At 31.5% G+C, this 21,397-nt stretch overlaps 2 protein-coding genes and 1 pseudogene across 6 annotated transcripts; 2 read left to right on the plus strand and 1 right to left on the minus strand.

Moving 5' to 3' along the window:
• Positions 1 to 1,609: 1,609 nt before the first annotated feature.
• On the minus strand, positions 1,610 to 8,270 carry LOC101504123 (uncharacterized). The gene is made up of 11 exons (XM_004490774.4): positions 8,095 to 8,270; positions 7,957 to 8,006; positions 6,678 to 6,771; positions 5,843 to 5,990; positions 4,872 to 5,084; positions 4,547 to 4,681; positions 4,017 to 4,151; positions 3,543 to 3,758; positions 3,223 to 3,347; positions 2,958 to 3,015; positions 1,610 to 1,982 (listed from the first exon to the last, which is right to left on the minus strand). Exons 1-11 carry the CDS (start codon positions 8,187 to 8,189, stop codon positions 1,872 to 1,874), a joined length of 1,380 nt encoding a protein of 459 aa, XP_004490831.1. The 5' UTR covers positions 8,190 to 8,270; the 3' UTR covers positions 1,610 to 1,871.
• A 1,094-nt stretch (positions 8,271 to 9,364) lies between these two features.
• LOC101505837 (protein ABA AND ROS SENSITIVE 1-like) lies at positions 9,365 to 14,770 on the plus strand (annotated as a pseudogene).
• A 961-nt stretch (positions 14,771 to 15,731) lies between these two features.
• On the plus strand, positions 15,732 to 20,061 carry LOC101504437 (uncharacterized). 5 transcript variants are annotated; one of them, XM_012713051.3, is made up of 12 exons: positions 15,732 to 15,888; positions 15,977 to 16,023; positions 16,402 to 16,492; positions 16,607 to 16,690; positions 17,551 to 17,631; positions 17,718 to 17,857; positions 18,134 to 18,227; positions 18,340 to 18,406; positions 19,004 to 19,066; positions 19,148 to 19,612; positions 19,731 to 19,788; positions 19,992 to 20,061. In XM_012713051.3, the coding sequence occupies exons 3-10, from the start codon at positions 16,431 to 16,433 to the stop codon at positions 19,223 to 19,225; spliced, it is 669 nt and encodes a 222-aa protein (XP_012568505.1). In that variant the 5' UTR covers positions 15,732 to 15,888; positions 15,977 to 16,023; positions 16,402 to 16,430; the 3' UTR covers positions 19,226 to 19,612; positions 19,731 to 19,788; positions 19,992 to 20,061. The 5 variants fall into 5 exon arrangements, with proteins under 5 accessions (XP_012568505.1, XP_012568506.1, XP_004490833.1 ...); XM_012713052.3 differs by lacking the exon at positions 19,992 to 20,061 and having other exon boundaries at positions 19,148 to 19,248; positions 19,497 to 19,612; positions 19,731 to 19,981; XM_004490776.4 differs by lacking the exon at positions 19,992 to 20,061 and having other exon boundaries at positions 19,731 to 19,981.
• Positions 20,062 to 21,397: the final 1,336 nt, after the last annotated feature.

Below are 21,397 nucleotides of genomic sequence, written 5' to 3' on the forward strand. Positions count from 1 at the left end.
ATCATAGATGACGTGTCTAGTGTCTAGCCATGATAACAACTTCTTCTTGGAGGTTTTTAGGGTGTAGTTAAGAAGGGAATAAAGTATGATTTGGGTGAAGAGAGAAATAAAAGTATTTTGTCTCTTGTACATAATTTGGTTGATTCTCAAATATTGAATATGAAGAGATGAATGCTGAAATTTCCAACTTAACATATGAAAACAAGAACTTTAAAGAACAATTGAAGACTTGTGAACAGATGGTTCATGCATCACAAACCCAACTGTGTCCGTTTATGGAAATTTTTTGTCAAATAAGCTATTCACAAAATTGCTTCTAGCTTTCATGTTTATTGGATAAATATTTATTTATAAGTTATTACAACAATAAAATATAAAATAAAATTAAAGTGATGTTATAAACTATAAAATATTTTAAAGAGTTTATAAAAATAAATTGAAAATAACATTTGTATATGTTATAAATTATTTTCATAATTTTTATTAAATAATCTTATATAAATGTTTAAACTAGTATATAAGTTCGAATAAATTAATTTAAAAAGAAACTATGATTTCGTGTTCAAACATTCTACAATTAAGATATCGATAATCATTTGATCGAAATCAAGCGATTTAAATTTAAACTTATTATTTTAAATTATAATTTAAAAATTAAAACTTAAAAATTAAAACTTATATTTTTCGGATTGTTGAATCTCGATTTAACGACTAGTAATATGTTGATTACGTGAATTTAAAATTTTCTTATAGAAGGGATTTGAAATTCATTGCTTGCCTCTATTAGAGGCATTTAATAGAGGCTCTTAAATGAATCAATTGGATTTTGATTATGACTCTTATTGAAAATTGGATTGTGTGCATGGTCACAAAAAAAGGTGTTTGTGATTAGAGTCTTTGTGACCACATAAAGGCCTACAATTATACAAGCATACGATTTAGATTGTCCAATCAAGAAAGTATGATTTAAATTTAAATATCAAAAGTTTTGTTAAATAGATTCAACACCTGTCTTTAAAATTTTGGTCATAGCAGTGTTATATGTCAGAAGAGTTGGGGGCCAGAATTGCCCCAAAATGTTCTACATTTTTTAACACTTGCAATTCTTTTAAAAATACAATCGTAAGCACTAATTTCTTTAAACGCCTTTTACTAATTACTAATATAAAATAAAATACTTTTTATAAAATAATATAAAATATAATCTGAGTATCATATAATATTTATACTATTATTTAAATTTTATTTTGAAATTAATTTGATACCATGAATTTTATCCATATTCATATCATTAAGCATCTATTAAAAATTAAAAAATCCAACAATTTTATCAAACAAATGCAAATATATTAATTCCTGCCTAAAAGTTACAATTAAAGGCTATATAACTAAACAACAGTAATATTTTAAAAAAAGATAATAGTAAATTCAATCTTATTCTACTAAGCCCTTTTTCTTATTCTACTGAACAAAACAAAAACATATAAACTTCACAAGTGTAATTTGTCATATGCAATGCGAACCAACTAAGAAAATATTATAACAAGAGTTAGAAAGGTTAAGAAACTCATAAGAATTCCAATTTTTTTAACAAAAATGTTACTATTAATTAAGAAATAAAAATATTATATCATTGACCTTACTCATTGGTTCCAAAACATTCTACAGCAAGAACAAATTCCCTCTTGGACTGTAATTCCTTGTAAATGAAATATAAACAAAAGATATTAAACAGATACATCAACTTTTTAAATATTCTTTTTATTTATATTTTATTACGGAAGAGAAAGTATATAACCAAAATAGAAAAGAAAAGCAGCCTATTAGAAATACAACACTAAACCAAGGGGAATAGTTATAGTCCTCTAATGTCATAATCCAAAGTCATTTTCAGCTCTTTTTAATACAGTAGTCACTCTACTGTAAAACTCTGGTTCCTTTTCCTGTATATCATCCAATGTCCGTGACTCATGCTCATCCACCTGAATACAGTACACAAATAACTATGTATCATATAAAGTTATTATCTTTAAAAAGGATTAAAGATTTTAAAAAGTCAAAATAAAGTCTATAAAAAGGATTAAATATATTTTTCATTCCTGTAAAATTAGCAAAATTTTATTGATCCCAATAAATTTTGTTTATTCTTTTTAGTCTCCGTATTTAACAAAAAATAGTGTTCGGTCACTCGCAAGTTCCTTATCAGAGACTAAAAGCACATAATTTTTGTATTCTTTTAGGACGATAAAACAAATAAAACTTTTTTTAGAGAGTAGAGGCCAAAATCAAATTCTGCCAATTTTATAGTAACAGAAAAATATATTTAACCCTATAAAGATTATAATAATTCATTGTGATGCTAGTGAATTAGGGAGAGCATAATAGCCAAATAAACATATCTAATTCCAGCCCGTTTAAATCTACTTTGATCCTTTCTTTCAGTTTTTCGTTGTCATCGTAGAAAACATTTGACAAACTCAAAAATAAAAACCGACAAAAAGGACCAAATGATCTAATATTTGTAACTTTAGAGACCAAAATTGTAATTTAGCCTTATTTTTACTAGTTTGGCCAATAACTTTTCTAGATCTTCTCTCTGCTTGCCTTTAATAAATATACTATCCTTTTATATGATTTACCCTCCTTGTTGGGTCTTTAAAAGATCTTCTTCACACATGCTAGAATCACCCAAGTTAATACTCCAATTTTAACATCATACTCCATCTTCTTTTCTAGAATAAGTGCTATCTCAATCAAATGTACTTATGCCATAATATACATGATTAACGAGAAAACCTCTCCACCACCATTTTTTGTATAACAGCCTTTGTACTATTCACACCAAACCAATTGTAATTTTTTAGCAATATTTTGCAACATATTGCTGAATGTTAGTTCTAAATAAAAGCTTAAGACAAATTGAGCTTTTTACCAATATGATGGAGTTACTGAGTTACCTCTTTGAATTTCAAAAGAATCAAATTTGAAATAGATGCCGGTTTTGTGCGGTCCCACCTTAACAACAAAAATAATGAATAGAATAATTAAGTTAGAGAAATTCCAACGAAAAGAGATTGAGAAAGAATGTTACTGACACATATACTAATGTAGGTAATATATCATTCGAGATAACATAGCATATGAAAGTATATATATAAATGAAAACTACATTACTCAAAGAATGGAAAAATGAGAATGGAATCAAAAAAAGCCATCTCTTACCTCACAAGCATTAATTCATTAATTGATCGCCACATTCCTCGTCCAACGTCTTTCGCAATCTGCTCTCTAGCACTTCTTCCATGCCATAATTCTTTAGCAATATACATCACTTCTTCAACATCTACCTATAAAACCGAAACAATAATGATAAACAAAAGAAATTTCAATTTCATTAATTTTTATTCAAACCAGGACAGTTTTATATATGCATTTTAATTGATCCTAAATTTTTAAAAGAACCTCTTGAAAAGTTAAGATATCACATTTAACAGCAAAGGAAGTTGTAATTGAACAAAAAGTTAACATGGTAGGCTTCATACCTGCACTTGCATGGCAGTTCCATACATCGATTCTTCGTGCTCAATAAGTCGTTGATGAAGAATATGGTAATGATCCATGTCAAAATTGACTACAGGTTCTGTTTGAACATGCAATCCTGCTAAATCCGTCAAAACATAGGAAGCCATAACTTGCCCGAATATTGCAGGGATGGTGCCTAGAACAGGTATGATACGGACCCTAAAACCCGGAACTATCTGGCAAAAGGACCTAGAAATCAGAATTCATAGCTAACATTTTAACAGTGGCTTGACAGGAAAGTAAAAAATTTACACTTCAGGCTTGTTTGACTGTATTTTGGTTTTTAAAAACTTTTTATACAGTAGTTTTGAAAAGCCGTTTTCCAAAACAAGTACTATCAATGGGAAGATGTTTATTAACAACATTATTGAAAGATCACAAATAGATAGTGATAGTGTATACTATCAATGGATGATAAAAACTGATGAAATCACCTGATAGTCGGAAGGGTTTTCTTCTTCTCCACTTGGAGCCTTAAATGGAAGCAGCTTAACTTTGGGTTTTTCTAAAGAAAACACAACAGGGATGCCACCTTCAATGCCATGATCTTTCCTCAAACGGTGTCTTACCTACGTAGGTATGATTGCAGTAAGAGTTACATGCATAATACTAATAATAGGAAATTAAGAACAAAGAAAAACATAGTTGACATATGAAGTTAATCGGTTCTGAACTAATTGGCACCTAGCTGGAATTTGTGGACAATGGACACAAATGGAGTCCCTTTTTTAAATATTATTGTATATTGACAAGATATTTTATAAGATAAAACCGAAAAAATTATAACAATTTCCTCATAATTTAATATACTATTTGCATAAATAGTGTGTTGCTAGCACTCTCTTTTATAAATAGTAATTTGAACATGGTGTGGAAATGCAATACATATAGAAGGAATCGAGAGACGAGGTGTTAAACTGCCAACGCAATTAACATATCATTTAAGATCTATAAAATACATTACCGATCGAGATAATGGATCATTAGTAGACTCTCTTAGATCAGCAATGCGTATTCTCGTTGGATCAGCTCTAGCCCCAGCCCCTGTTGCAGATAGAACCTTCAAGCCCCTACGTACACATGCAGCAAGAAGTGCCACCTATTACATATAACAAATCAAGCAATTGAAAATTCAAAACTTATAGTTATAACTTCCATACATTTGAGTAAGAATTATTTTTTACGATAACGAGCAAAAGAGAAAAACCTAGTGTCTGTTTAATACTTTAACTTCAAAACTTATAACAATAACAATATAGTCAAAATAAGGAGGAAAATTAAGAGGATACCTTGGTATCAATGTTATCAATACAGTCTAGAACAAAGTCAGGGTGACCTGAGAGAATTTCTTCTTCGGTAGATGAATCATATAACATCACTTTTGCATCTATTTGGCACTCCGGAAAGATAGATAAGAAATGCTCCTTAAGACACTGAGCTTTGGGGATGCCAACATCTGCTCTTGTCGCAACAGCGTGTCGATTTAGTGACGAAAGAGAAACCTTCTCATTTAATAAATAAATAAGTACTCACATTGTATCAAATTCCTATACAAATTCTTAGCTAGACTAGCAAAACACCAAGAAGGATAAGTTATTTCCAATCAAAACTCCAATTTGTTACTTTTCTTAAACTATAATAGTTATAAAATTTGCACAAGTTATATGTTCCTACACTTCAAGTATGTCCGGATTTCCAGCCAAATTTACGAAAGCTCAAATTACATTAAGATACATGATATTGGGGATTCACAGCAATTAACATAATTTTCCCATAGTCAGTGGAATCAAAATCTTCAACCATCACAAATTTCGAGAACCATAACTTTTACTCCCTATATTCCTATATACATGTCTTTTAAGGTTGTTCTGCACAAACCAAGAAATAGCTTTGATTAATAAGCAAATTTCAAATATACCCTTACATTTCATCGGTCTACTCACGTTTATTTTCTCTCTAGTTATATAAGTGTAAAATAACTGATAAGGTTAGGATATAATTGACAAATAAGTAGTTTATGTAACATCGAAAACTGAAAATGACAGATAAATAGAACCAATTTTTTTCCAAAAATAACCGACAATTAAAAAGGAAAGGAAGGAGTATGTAATAGCCATTTGGAGAAATTTGGACATGAATGGATCGAGTACCAACCGAACCAGGCAGGAAAGACGCACAAACAAAACACATAAAAAGCCAGACAAGAATAAAGGAAAAAAAATAAACATTATCAAGGGGAGAATGAGTCAGCTTAAAAAACCTGGTCAAAGTCAACAAGAAGAAGTTTGCCAATCCCCGACCTCAAGAGCATAGAAGCAGCATGACTGCCAACCCCTCCAAGACCAATCACCACAACATATGACGCACTCACCTTCTGTTGTGATTCAAACCCAAAAAACTGAATGTTCCTAGTTACAGCAGAAACAATCCACCCAAAAAAAAATGTTAAGTAGAAACCCAAGAAAAGATAGATATAACATAACAAAATACAAAAGCCCTAAAGTACAAAACTTATGCATTAACTAAACAACAAGCTCCCACAGTAAGATTGAATCGACGTAGTAACATTTAATTAAATATCCAAGATGGAGGGTCAACATGTAAAGTGTAAACATCTATTGATATACAAGGCGGAAATATTTCATGCCATGTCCAAACTAAAACCAATGTTGTCAATCGTGGATCACGAGAAATAGAGAGTTGTTCAAATTCTGCTACGCTACAGTACTATATTGCCGCTATTTGACAACAGTTTGTACTTTACAGCATATTGTGAAACAATAGCGATTTGTTTAAAATCCGCTACACTATAGCCATTACTTGACAATGGTTCCTAAAACAAACACCAAGCCATAAAGACTACAATAATTAGCTCTAAGCATAAAGAGTGCGTATATTATTTGATGTATGAGTGCCTAAAACAAACGCCAAGCCACATAGACTAAAATAGGAGCTTGTGAACAAATAGATATTAGATTGCAGGTCCTTAGAGCAGGTATTACCAAATGATTCAATTCAACAGCACAAAAGCATTTACATTCAGAAATCATTTCTGCAGAGAAAATGTCAAAATAATTGGCAACAACATGCAATACCTAGTCAGGTGTTCAGAAACAATTTCATCTTTCAGAAGATCGTCACTAACCACCTTATCACTCTTCTTTCCAGCAACCTTGCATCCCTCAAAACCTGGAGAAGACACAAAACTCAACAATTAAAAGGATACAGAAAACAACAATCTCATTAAGTTTATGATGGGAAAGTAGGACATAGGCAACAGAAGCATTCATTGGTCAGGTATAACAAGTTGCTTATAATTGACAGCACATTAACAGGCATCTTTACATGTGCACAATTCTAAATATAAAAAAGGGAATTGAGCTATTATAAGTTTATAACAAGTAGTAAACACACTGTGCCTTGAACCCTTAGAACACCTCACAAACTAACCATTAATAGGTATCTATGAAGCACTGACACAGACACAGACACAAGACATGACACTGACAAATAAACGCCAGTAATAATTTGAGAAAATAAAAATAATTGAATGTATGTGGCATTGTCGGACACCAGACACGCCTTCAATCTGACGTGTCGGTACTATATTGATAGGAATACCTGCACTAGAAACACTAAATTTTAGAAGCTATCCTTTGCCCTCAGTTATTTAATTTGCTAACAATATCAGTGAGAGTGGAAATATCACATTAAACATGTCAAAAGGGTTCACTGCATCATCTATCTGGGTTCACTATACAATATTGCACCCATAGGAACCAAATATTAGGGCTTGTTTGATTTGAGAAAATATTTTCTGTTTTTATCTCATGGTTTCACATATTACTTATAACTACAAAGTAATCACCTTGTTTTTAATTTGTATTATGTTTTCAAATATTTGTAAAGAAAACAATGAATATAATTCTTCTGCAAACCTTTGAAAGAGTGAAAGCAATGTGACAATTATTAAAAGTAAAAAGCTGAAGACGAAAACATAAAATGTTTTTTAAAACCAAATACACCACACCCTTAACATTTAAATTTTATAAAATGTCTGCTTTAGGGTATGTTAGGCTTCAGAAAACATTTCTTATTTTCATTTATAACTCTAAAACTAACACCTTGTTTTCACTTTGTTTCTTATTTTAAATTTTTGTAGGTGAAAACAACACAGAAAACAAAAACAATTTATTTTCAAAATCCACATAATCCCTCTTAGCATTGACATATGGTATGGTTATTGGTTACAACTTGATACTTGTACAATTTTGATGATATACAAATACTTTAATTTAAGGCAAAGATAAAGGGTTCATTCAAAAGCAGGAAAAACTTAGAATCAAGCAAAAGAAATTGACAAAGTACACTCACCATTAATTTCAGTAGTACCATTTTCACTGCATTTCCTCCGAACACCTCTTCTGCAAAAAAAAAATAATAATAAAAAAGGAAGAAACCGTTAAGTTGCAGAAGGTGTTTGATCCAATAATAAAAGAAGAAAACACTGACTTTTGAGTTTGAAGAAGCTTGAGGAGAAAGATGGTGGAGATAGAGCCTAAAAGAGCACCACCTCCTACCAAAGCCAAACATTTGCATCTCTCCATGTTTGAGGTTTTTGTTTCTCTCTTCACTTTCTGGTTTGTGTGTTTTGTATAACGGGTCCGGGTCAAGACTATGCTCCAACTCGATTCAACCAGGGTATATATATATTTTGTAACAAAAAATATAGAGACAGATACAAAAATTTGTGATTGTTAATTACATTAATCATCTCTTCAGGTTTTATTTCTGAGTTAATTTCATTATGTTCCTTTCAAATTTTTTTTTAATTTATATAATATTAAAAATATTTAATTTTAATCATAATTAATTTAAAATATATATATATAAGTGATTAAAATTTATCGATAATATAAAATATTTTATACTAATAGTGTAAACAATAATTAATCTTGATTCTTTGTACAAAGTAAAAACTAATGCATTTTATTTAATCAAAATCAATAAAACAATTTAATGTAGAATGTGATTGGAAATTTACACTTATAAAGATCTATATTCTCTTAAATTTTTGTTTGATCTATAAGTTTTAAATTTTAAATTAAAAAAAATCAATTTTAAAATAAAAATTTATTCATAATAAAATAAAGTAAAAAAAGTGATTTTTTAATATAAAAAAAAAAAACTGAAACTTAACGTAGAACCAAGACTAAAAATTAAAATTCAAAATTGAAATTCATTTTAATTTTTTAAAAATTTAAAACACATAATCAAAAACCTCTCTAATGAGACCTTAGTCTCTTATAATGACTCTAAGACCATATGTTTCTTTCATGCCATCTTGTAGGGACATAAATAGTTTAATTGTATAATTTATTTAATTTTTTTAAAGTAGTGGAGTGAAAATGTATTACAATTTTAGATTGTTATCCCATCAAAACCATTCAATTTTCCATATATACAAATCAAAAGACAATTATATTAATATTTATAGATTTGAAGAAAGTAAACTTAAAAATAAAAAGAGTTAAAAAACTCTAATTTATTTATTTAATTAAAAAATAACAAAATAAGAAAGGTAAAGCGGAATACTAAAAAAGAACCCTAATTCGAAAATTTTGTATTTTTCATATAAAAAACTAATTAAAGTAGATTTTAATAATAATTCATGTGAACTTTCTACTATAATGTTTTAAGGACACGTCATTGTTTTAAATAAAAAATAAATAAAGGCAACTTTAATAACACGGGTTAAATTACTCACCTGGTTTTGGGGGAAAATAAATTGATTTTTTTTCCAGTAGAAAACTTTGATCCTTTATTTGTTTTTTCAATATCTTCGAAAGAACAGAAACATGGATGCGCAAGCCAAGAAAAAAGCATTGTTTCGTGCCAAATTGAATGCTCAGAAGAAGGACAAACGCATAGAATCTCCCCTTGTTAGGTTGGTTCATACTTTAATTTGAAGCACTTCATTCCCTTATTTCTAATGGTTTCAATTTAATTTCTCTTTTTTATGTTTACAAACGTCGATTTATTTATTGAGTTGTTAGTTTTTGTACTCATTATATTGCTTTAGTTAAAAATTCACACCCCGTATGGTTTTATTTGCTATTCTTTATTAAAAACTGGAACTTTAGTGAGTTGTGCCCTTTTGTTGATTTAGTTGATTTTATGTTATGAATTGAGATGTTCCCTTAGCTACTCGTGTACTTTTGTGCTTGTTAAGCTATGTAGCACCAACACTTTAGATTGAAGGTGTTGGTGTTTGATGGTGGCATATGTGATCCCATTTAATTGTTTCCATTTTATTAAATTAATACCGGTGTCTACATGTCAGTGTCTTGTCTGGTATCTGTGTTGGTGCTTCGAGACTGTTTCTTGGCTTGGCAAAAAGTTATACTTTATTGAGATTGAAAGTGTGCTTGGTGTCCAACACCGCATATGTAATTACATTCAATTGCTTGTATTTTCTTAAATTATTACAGGTGTCAGTGTCTTGTCTGGTGTCTTTGTTGGTGCTTCCTTCCCTTTTCTTGGCTTTGCAAAAAGTTATACTTTCTCAAGATGATTTGTATGCATTTTTTGTCAGTGTTATTATTTTGATTGTTGCTGTTTTTCTGTGCATATGCATACAGGTATAATGAATTTGATCAGCCTGTTTGCCGGGTTTGTGAAGTTGTTTTGAAGTCTGAGTCCCTATGGGATGCACACCAAGTTTCTCGTAAGCATCGTGAGGTGATGATAATTACAATGTCGTTCGTGTTCTGTATTTGATTTTTTGTTTCAAAACTCTTTTCTATTGTTTATATTGTTTTATGGAGAGTCAAATATTATTTTGGTTTAGGCAATAAGTAACCTTAAAGCTAATGCGGCCGGTTTAACTAAGCATAACAATGCGAAGACTGATATTCCAAAGGCTAAACCTGAACAGCCTTCAGCCTCACAGTTCAAAGTTCCTCAAAGTTCACAGGAAGTGCCTAAACCTCAGTCATCATCAGTTCTTCCATCAGATTTTTTTGACAACAATGATGCAAAAAAAGACAAGATCTGGTAAGGATTTGGTTTAGAAAAACGAAGTTGTATGTGTTTACATTTGTGTACATTTTAAAAATATGGAGCTGCATTTGCACACTATAGACACATAATGTGTTCTTGCGCACATATTTTCTAACCTTCAGCTTGTTCATTTACACTACTTTCGAGAGAGTCAATTGGGTGAGAGATGAAAATTTTTAGGTTAAAACTAGGAAACAGTCACAGGTTGCTTCTAGCTGGTTGTGTTCCATTGCAGGCTTACAATATGGTTATCCTACACCAATCATAATAGATTGCGATTCTAGGTGTGGATGGTGTTAGAATATATGAAAAAACTTTAGAGCAATTTCGAGCATATCAAATTATCTCTTTGGATTGATTTCATATTGATACTGGTAGTGATTGGTTATGATAATTGCACTAACTGCATTATGTTATAGCTTTATTTTCCTTGTACTGGGCTGTTTCTGTTAGCTTGCTTTGCAGTAGTTTGTGAGGCTGTTTCTGTTTCCTTGTATTGAGCATTCCTAGTCAGTTAGTAACTGTTAAAACTTGTTAGAAGCTTCTTAGTCAAATACAATTGCTAACTGTCATTCCCTCCGGTCCTATTTATAAGAGACATTTTAGTTATTGTTTTGGTCCTTAATATAAGAGACATAGTATATGTCTCTAAGCCCTACATCTATTTGTCTCATTGTTGTTCCCTTACTGCAACCTTAGGTTATCTCATTTACAGTTTGACCCCATCTATCCAAATGCAGTTTGGTCTTGGCTATCCTAGATAAAGTTTGGTCGTGATATTGCAAATTATGTTTGACCCCATCTATCCAAATGCAGTTTGGCCTTGGCTAACCCCAGGTGCACTTTGGCCCCAACTATTTTAGATTAGTGATGGATTTACTATGATCAATACCAGCCTCCCATTATAAATTATACCAATGTTGATTTCTCCTACCTCACCAGTGAGTCATGCCGTGATGAACTATTCATTGCTGTGATGCAAACAAACCCCAGTTTCTAGTTCTTCTTCTTTTCATTATCCTAAATTTCTTATGGTTCAAGGCTTTTCCAAATGTGCTTGTTGCATTTGGAGAAGTTTAAGTTCCTTTGCTTCTAGGAAATTTCCGCTAATGATCATTTTGAGTCTCATCTTTAGTGATGCAACATTCCAACTAGCTCTTTAGGTTGAATTCCAGGGGGAGGTATTGTTAAGACAAAAGAGGATGAGTGCGTTGGTTTGTTATAGGGGACAACTCAGAGATGTTGTAGCCATTGGAAACATAAGCATTGGAGATAGACAAGGCTGTTTGGGTCTTGGAATTGATAACATTGCCCTCATGAACACGAACTTACATTTATATAATAGGGACATATCAAGTGAGCAATGAAATTGGTTAAAGTTGGCTGCACAACCATACATGTCTGGTCCAAATTAGTTATATTCCTCTGGTTTTTATCCTTACTATTTTCTGTAAATATGTGGACCTTATTGATTTAAGTCCCTGGAATAGGGACTATATAGGGACTAATTCCAACATGGGCCAATATTACGGTGATTAAAACCTAAACAACGAAGACTAAGCAACTTTTCCTACATTTCAAGTACAAAAAATAACAAGGATTTTTTAGGGACTAAAATCAAAGTAGTTATTATAGGATGAAAAAGTTAATTAAACTAATTTAATCTTAACCAGTGTTATCTATAATACTGGGGTGAAGTAGAGTAGAGGTTGGCGGCTACAACACCCTTATTTTGTTTCAATGTAGCAAGCGTTGTGGCCACTTTTGCAGCAGAATAGCAGGAATCACGATGCTATCACTTCGCTCACATGAGCACTTGCTGAAATGCCCATAAAGGCCCTCAAATTAAATAATAGGGTTTTTTGTGGGATTGTTTTTGGGATTTGACCTTAATACACACCAGAACATCTTTCATTCCCTTTTTTCTCATCCTCATTGGTCAGGTAGATAGTCTCAGTCTTATTTAAAATACCTATGACCTTTTTATGTTGATTACGAATGTCAAGAAATTTTGAGTAATTTATATCGTTTTTTTAAGAATTTATATGTAAATAGATAGTATACATTATATAAACTGAATATAAAATTTAGAATAGCCGACATCTGCTATCCCACTATAACATTTTTGGGGTCGGCTACTCCGTACCGCTATTTGCAATCGATAACACTGATCTTGTCCTTTTCCCTTTATAGTTGTATAGTCATGATTAAATCCTTTTTCATTATCATCTGACATGCGTGCAATTTATTTATGTGTGTGTGATTATTGTTTCGTAGCTTTTGTGATAGGTGATTCGGTGTGGTGGGAGTATGCTTGTTGTAAATAATGAAATCACAATGAAGGCTGGGTTATTTTTTATTATCTTTACTTGGTATATCACATGGTGTTTTATAATATCTTGCCCTTCATGTTGTTATATGTTTGATGATAACATTGGTTGCGTCACCATTAACTCCCCTTTTGTTCCATTGACATTTTCGCTTCCAGAAAAGGACTCAGATTTAGGTAGAAGCGTTGGGGCTTCTGCTCAAAGTCCGGTGTCAAACTCAGAGGAGAAAGATCACTTCCATGGCAATAATACTACTCAGTCAAATGTTAGTCAAGCAACAATAGAGACTAGGCAGACATCAGTCAAGACTACAGATGCAGAGATCAAGCAAGGAAAAGGGGCTTTGCCTGAAGGCTTTTTTGATAATAAAGAAGCTGATTTGCGAGCACGTGGCATCAAGCTTGTTAAACCAGATGTCAAGTAGGTCCCTGATTTATGTCATTTGTGCATCATTACATTACTTCCACGTATTATAGTCAAGAATCTAGTTTGCATGGAATGGAAGTAAAGACAACTGAAATTTACAGACTGTTGTGGCAGAAAATATTTCCTATGAATAATGAAAAGGAGAATAGTGAAGTTCTCGATTATTTTTCTCAACAAGCAGAGTCGGAGTTTTTTGTATAGGCAAATGTTAGTGAGTTATAGTAGTTTCCAAGGTTTGAATCCTGGACCTCATGGTTGGTACTTTTTCGGTGTCCCTCAACTCACCAACTGAGCTGTTTGCTTGGGACAACATTTTTGAAGTATGCCAAAGAGAACTAGAACAAGAATGATTAACATCATTAGTTGATTGGTATATCAACCTTATTTGCTCCTTGCCCAATCACATTTAGGCCTGTTATCATAACAACATCCTTTGGTAACCTTCCCCTTTCTTGTTAGTCTTTTTAATCGAATAAAATAAATAAATGTATACTTGGTGTGTCCATGTTTTTGCATTGTATTTACATTTTTAGTGTAGTATGGAGAACTATCTTGTATATTTTTGATTATGTAGAAACTAGTTTAATTATTTGGAAGATTTCTATACAGTAGAAAGGATTGAAACATAGAATGATATTGATTTCTTTTGAATGCTATCTTAGAGACGAGTACAAGGAATTTGAGAAGTTGATTCAAGAGGATTTGCGGGAGGTGGATGATCGGTTGGAAGAAGAAGAGGTAATGATCATTATTTTCCTTCTGCTACTTTTTTCAATCATAAATTTTAACCCTTAAGATGTATATGCACTATAAACATGAAATTTGATCAAATGTTTGTCACTATGAGCAGATCGATGCTGCAGAAATGATAGAAGAAGCTGAATCTGTTGAGCAAAGGTATGCTTATCTTTCGTATTTTTCATTCTTCTTCTTTTTCCAATTTAATTTGTTCTATTTTCGTACGCAACTTCCACCAATCTCGATATCTTTGTCTATCAACAGGAACTTAAAGGATAAAGTGGAAATGTTGAAGTGGAAGAGATTGGAGCTAAAGGCTTCTAAATCTGCAAAGTTTAGTAAATCTTCTGAGGTTGTAACCAAGGAGTCTAGACATGAAGAGTCATCCAGTGATGACGATGAAGGTGGTGAGAATTTTGCTGTTGACTGGAGAGCACAACACTTGTGAATGATTGCTAAACTAGGCTGTTTGTTGAATTCCCGACCTGGAATATAATTTGTACATTCATATCACATTATGTATGTACAATGATTTTGATTATCATGCTCTTGTCTAAAGTGCAGTTTTTATTTTAACTCTCCTTTTTCTGAATTTTCTTAGAGCTATTGGACACCCAAGGTTTTCCTTTTCATTCTTTGACTTGGTGATTTACAAGACACGAGATTTGAGCAAACATATCAACCATTTACAAGGCATTTATGCAACATATTTGCAAATTTATTTTATACACTAAATTTGTAAATATCTTACAGAATTGACATGTACCTTATCAATTATTTTATACACCAAATTTATTAAAGTATAAAAGTAAAATAAGCTATTAATATATATAAAGTCGTGTTTTTCTTATATTTGGATCAAAGAAAACATCAAAATACCAATGATATCGCTTTGAAATTATTATTTTCCATTTTTATTTACAATACCAATGATTGTTACAAATAATTGAGTAAAGTTAACATTTGTTTTTTATTTTAATCAAAATGCGATTATTGCTAGAAGGATGAAGTAATAATTTCACCTACAAAAAGAGAACAAGATTAACAGATTTATTAATCCACATACTTATATTATGAACCTCATGTTATCCTTCCCGCTAAGATACTCACTCAAATCTTTATTCGCATGATAATTCTTCCAATCTAAAAAAATAAATCTTCATCGTGGGGTTCATTTATTTTAGATTTAAAAAGACGATTTTGATATTTTATTTTTAAATATGATTTTTATAAAAATTTATTTAAAAATAACAAAAACTATTTCAGATTATTTTTGTCAATTAAAATAATAATAATAATAATAATATTCAATAACTTACATATTCATTATTAAAGATTCTCTTACACAATAAAAATTATATTTTTTTTAAAAGTATTTCTCAAAAATAATTTTTATAAATAACTTTTCAAAATAATTTTTTATTTAAATTATTTAAAAATATTATTAAAAAAAAGTTAAAACAAATATATTAAAATACTAAAAATAATACTAGAAAATTATTTAAACTAATTTTTCATATTATAAAAATGATTTAAGAAAAAGACTATAAAAAAACTGATTTTTAATTAGTTTTGATTGGTTATCGGTTTTTTATATTGATTGCGGATTTTATTGAATTACTGATTTAGATGAGGAGACGGTGGTCGGTCCCTCTCTGCGGCGTAGACGAAATTATTCCTTCGCAGCTTTCTCGCCAGTTCCACTCTTCCACCCTCGTCAATTGATAAAAGTGATATTGAGCTTTCTAAGGTACTATTTCCTTTCCTTTGTTAGGGTTTCGGTTACATTCTTCCAATCGGTACTGATTTTTGCTTCATAAGCCAATGCGGTGAAACAGAACGAGAATCATCGCTTCTAGTATTATCGTGATTGTCTACGACTGAGGTACTTTCAGTTTTCTATGTACTCTCTCTTTTCCTGAAATTGAAGTTTGACATTAAGCTAAGGATCACTGCTTTTTAATCAGGGGTTCAGAACAACAATTTATTTGGATGCATAAACAGCTTATTTAACTGCTTATGTGTTTTAATAGCACAAAAGTAAAGTCAAACTGTTTTTGTATAATCTTTTAAGCTTATGAAAATTAACAGAAAATAACTTATAGACATATCCTCAGCTGTTTTCATAAGTGTTTATGCCACTAGATAAAGTCAAATAAACTAATACAAACATGCCCTTAATGTATTGTATATCAAGAGCCTTGTTAGTGCTTTAATTTGTGGTTTTCACGAATCACATGTATAACTTTCTTTTTTTAATTAGGTATATATAAGACTTTCAATCATTCTTAGATGCCTCGTTGCAAAGACGAGTCCCCTGCGGTTCGTGTCTACACAGTTTGCGATGAATCCAGGTCTGTTTTCTTTGTCTTCTTATCCATTTAGCCAACAAAAACTGTTTTCTTTCATTACTTAACTTATGCCCTCATCATATATGGTTTGATTTTTCTATTTTTGGGAGTTTGCAGATATTTGATTGTGAGGAACGTTCCAGCATTAGGTTGCGGCGATGACTTGCTGCAACTCTTTTCATCATACGGAGAAGTAGAGGAGTAAGTCTCTTGGTGCATGTTTGTATTCGTTTTGGGAGAGCCAAAAGTAATTTTGAAGACTTAAAATCAATTTTTGTATGTTTGGGGATTCAAGACTACAATTGATTTTGCCTCTAGAATTGATTAGATGTGTAAGGGAAATAATGAAATACCTATTGACAATAACCCTTCCCTTGGCCTTGGCTGCTATAGAGATAGAGGGACATGAAAAAGGGAAACAAGTGTATGGAAATAGAATAGAAGATTGAAGTACCCTCCAAATGTATTTAGGATCCTTATAACTTTAGGATCATTGACACGATTCAAAAGTAATTAACACAGATCACTATTTTTTTGTCTAGGATTGGTTTCATTCATATACTTATATAGACCAATTATACTTCTATTCATATGTACATGCATACTTCAATTTTTACTTATATTAAATTTTATTTGAAATGTCAATTATACTTCTATCGATTATTCATACATGCAGTTTTCTGTACGGATCATTTGTACATAGAAAGCACAATATATACTAGTTTTTAATTTTTTTTATTTTTATTTTTGATAAAGAAAGCACAATATTTTTTAATGTAATATTAGGTGAGTTTTACATATGAATGGATCGAATATCCATCCATTAAAATTTGTTAATAGATGAATTTGATTGAATTTTACTGATCGGACGATGAATGAATTGGATTTTAGTTGGAGTTTTTAGTGGATTGTAAATAGATTACTTTCATCCATCCAAACATAAATTTTACACTCAAATTTATTGTTAAACTCACTTAATACTAAAATCAATCAAAATCAATTTTCCTGATTTCTTCTTCTCGTTGGTTATTTTTTTGAATCTTTCTTTGTTATCTTTTTAGGTGTAAGCCAATGGATGCAGAAGACTGTGAGCAATTCACCGATGTTTATTGGATCAAGTTTGGTCTTTTCAGCAATGCCAGGTTTTTCCTTGTTAGACAAAGTAGTCCTATTATGAATTTAAGAGTAGGGTATGGAGTGTTTGAGAAGGATGACTTATAATTTGCAGGTTTGCGAAAAGAAAATTGGATGATTTTGTTTTCCTCGGAAACCGATTACAGGTTTCGTATGCTCCTCATTTTGAGAGTCTGTTGGATACAAAGGATAAATTGGAGGGAAGAAGAAGGGAGGTTTTAGCTCGACTGAACCGTAAGATTAAAGCTTACTATGGCTATCACATTTTATATATTGGCATGCTATATTGCAGTGTTATCAATATCAGATTGTGGGAAATATTGCCTTGTTCAAATTCCACTGTGCTACAGTGGCTATAGCCACTCTTTGAGAGTTTGTAGCGGAACCATTTTGAATTCCTCTGCACTATAGCTATAGTGCTGGTATAACCACTATTTGACAAAACCACTATATAGGACTTACAAATGCTTGTTATTGAATTTCTGTAATGGTTTTCTTTTTCAACATCAGCTGGAAGATCCAAAGAGACTATTGCCTCAAGCTCTAGGTCCGTAATTACATCAAGCACCAGTTGCTTATCAGAACATCTAAATCCTAATCAAAGGTAATTGATTTTTCTGGAAGAGTTCTGCAGTTCTTGCTTCCATTTAAAGCTAAGGCTATGTGTATAAAGTTGAACTATAAGGTGTATAATTGGGCATTTTTCCTAACTGTAGAAATGCAGAATTTGAAGCAAAGTCAAACAGCGGTAATCTTCCAAAAAGAATGGTTTCCTCTAACGAGGTTTGTTGCTTCTTTTTTATTTTTATTATATAATATACACGTGAATAATTTCATTCTTTTCTACTTACTATCTCCTTTGAATTGGAAGAATTGTTTTGGGAGAATGAACAAACTTCTCTCTTGAAATTAATGTGTTAGACCTCTAATTAAGGAACAGTTATTGTGCAGTTTTTATTATGTGTGCAATTTTTATTATGTGTTGGCAGTTTGTGTGTTTAACGAATTATAATAAATAGGGAAGTTATAGAAAAGGGGGTTATTTTGAATTAAGGAAAGGAAGGGAGAAGCCAAGCTCTCGAATCTTGGCAGGAACCAACCTTATAACTACATTACCATTGAATCTCTGAACTTCTATGATGTACTCGTGTATGATTGTTGTAATAAAAGTGCAGTCCTCTGTTTGACATATTGCCACAGATAGTTTATTTGCATTACATGTTGTTTAATCAAGCTTGAATCTGAGGATCAATTGTAAGAAGTCTATATACACTAATATTTTTCAGTTGTTCTGCTATCTTCATATCTCTATTGGAAATTAATTTTCCATCTTGGAAACCTTTGTTACCTGATGCTTACATAACATGTTTCTATAAACAGGACTATTTTCCCTCCCGTACCATGAATCAAACAGTGAGGTTTGTCAGGGATAAGCTTGATAAGGTAATGTGTACCTTATTTAAGAATATGATTTGGAGTCTATTATAGTGTTGAGCTTTGAAACAATATCTTCTTCTCATCCAGATTCAATCCAGTGGCGAGCATCTACAAGCTGGATCAACATCAAAAAAAGCACGAGTTGATAATAGGAGGAGGATTTAATGTGTAAAATTAAAAAGTTTTAGGTAATTGTGATGTTCTCTTAGGTTGTGTTTGAGAGGTTTTTGGAGAGAAGGGGGAGGCTTATGGCTAGCCTCCTCCTTGTTTGGGAGTTTTATAGAAAATTGGAAAGACATTTGGGAAATATTTAAAAAAAACTCTTCAAACACATCTTATAAGTATTTTTTGAGTTCCCCAAATTGAGGTACTCAAAAGAAAAAAATGAAATGATTTATTTACCCTTTGCAAATTGAAAGTACACTACTAATATCAGAATGGAGCCCTACATTATCGGATTTCCTCTCTCTCTCTCTCTCTCTCAAGCTCTATTCATTCCTTCTGGTTCAAGATCGATCTCCTTTTGGGATTTGTTTGAATTAATGTTATAAGGTAAAAAACTCTCTTGCTCTCTTCTTCACACTCTGTCTCTTCACCAGCAAAGCTTAATTTTGCTTGTGATTTGTGTGCTTGCATTTGAGTTCATCTGAGTTTATTGTCTTTTGTGCAGGGGTGAAAGTGTATTATGAATTCCATTGGAGTGTCTGTGCTCTTGCATTTACCTAGAGGTAGATATTTCACTCGTTCTTGTTAGCTCTTATGTAGTTTGAAATTTGTAATGTATCCATATTATCTTGCTTCTGGTTGAGTTTTGTTTTCCATTTTGTGGAAATTAGTTGTCTTTGTAAAATAGGGCAAAAACCTTGTTTGAGTTACATCAATGTATACATCAAAGGTTTAATTGAGTTGCCTTTTTGCTCATTTTATCCAGGTACTGAGTTGGTCTTGACTTGTAGCAAATATTCATAACTGAAGTATTGAAATTATTTTTTTGAATTTGATTTTTTGGATTGATGAAAGAATTACTCTAAGGTCTATCTTGTTTGGATTCATATTATAGAATCAAGATGTTGGAAGTTAGGGACATCTATCAAATTGTAGATGGAAGAAGTTCACAAGGTTTAATTAAAATAACTTTATTTTGATTAAGATATGCTCTGATGGAGAGGTGCTTTTAAGTTGAGTTGTCTGATTCTGTTTCTATTGGTCAAAATAAGTACAACTTATCAATTATGTATGCTAAGATGAATTTTGGTTCTATGCTTTCTAATATAAAAGCTTTTATATGAAATGGAATTAAATGAAGGGGGTAACTTATTTGCTGATATCTTTTGTAAATTTTTCTGATTGGGGATAAAAAGACACTGCCTTTATAGTCCACCAAACCATAACCATCATACACTCATTTTCTCTATATTTTCTTCTCTTATATTTCCTTTTGTCTTCTCCATGTCTTGCTCCGTCTTACAAATAGAAGACACTGATTAAACGAGTTCTTATTAGAAATTAAGAATTAGTTGTTAATAGACAATGGAAAAGGAATGGTGCTGTGGTCCTTTATTTCCTCTGGCAATATTTTGTACCATATGATATATAGTGGATCCTATGGTAGCTGTGAGTTGTTGTACCTCTGTGGTGCTGTGACTACATTGTTTTCCCTTTAAATCAACCATGTAATGGTAGTATTGAATAACACAATGGCAACCTCTGGCTATGTTAGATGATTGTTTCTGGAGAATGCTAATGATATTTGGCAAGTTAGTTTTCCAAGAGGAAGATTGATTTAGTTGTGACTTTGATTGTCTAGGATTTTTGCATTTGGGTCGGTGATTTTTGCATTTAGGATTCTCATTATTTCCAATATAATTGAGAAGCAAATGGGATCTTTGGATTTTGTTTGTGCTCTGTAGCAACTATTTTCCTCTCAATTCAGCTTGATTTTTGCTTGGTAGATGAATCATGAATATTTTTTGCTTGATTTTTGAATTTGGGTCGGTGATTTTTGCATTTAGGATTCTCATTATTTCCAATATAATTGAGAAGCAAATGGGATCTTTGGATTTTGTTTGTGCTCTGTAGCAACTATTTTCCTCTCAATTCAGCTTGATTTTTGCTTGGTAGATGAATCATGAATATTTTTTGCTTGATTTTTGAATTTGGGTCGGTGATTTTTGCATTTAGGATTCTCATTATTTCCAATATAATTGAGAAGCAAATGGGATCTTTGGATTTTGTTTGTGCTCTGTAGCAACTATTTTCCTCTCAATTCAGCTTGATTTTTGCTTGGTAGATGAATCATGAATATTTTTTGCTTGATTTTTGAATTTGGGTCGGTGA

This window comes from Cicer arietinum, chromosome 2 (assembly GCF_000331145.2).
Source record: "Cicer arietinum cultivar CDC Frontier isolate Library 1 chromosome 2, Cicar.CDCFrontier_v2.0, whole genome shotgun sequence".
Lineage (NCBI taxonomy): Eukaryota > Viridiplantae > Streptophyta > Magnoliopsida > Fabales > Fabaceae > Cicer > Cicer arietinum.

What these genes read in the sequence shown, in the direction of transcription:
- LOC101504123 (XM_004490774.4), bottom strand. Translation starts at nt 8,189, where the DNA reads ATGGAGAGATGCAAATGTTTGGCTTTGGTAGGAGGTGGTGCTCTTTTA. An exon ending in TTGATAACATTGATACCAAG is followed by an intron (nt 4,682 to 4,871) that starts GTATCCTCTTAA and finishes TATATGTAATAG; the next exon opens with GTGGCACTTCTTGCTGCATG. An exon ending in AAAACCCTTCCGACTATCAG is followed by an intron (nt 3,759 to 4,016) that starts GTGATTTCATCA and finishes TCCTTTTGCCAG; the next exon opens with ATAGTTCCGGGTTTTAGGGT.
- LOC101504437 (XM_012713051.3), top strand. Translation starts at nt 16,431, where the DNA reads ATGCCTCGTTGCAAAGACGAGTCCCCTGCGGTTCGTGTCTACACAGTT. An exon ending in TCATACGGAGAAGTAGAGGA is followed by an intron (nt 16,691 to 17,550) that starts GTAAGTCTCTTG and finishes TTATCTTTTTAG; the next exon opens with GTGTAAGCCAATGGATGCAG. An exon ending in CATCTAAATCCTAATCAAAG is followed by an intron (nt 18,228 to 18,339) that starts GTAATTGATTTT and finishes TCCTAACTGTAG; the next exon opens with AAATGCAGAATTTGAAGCAA.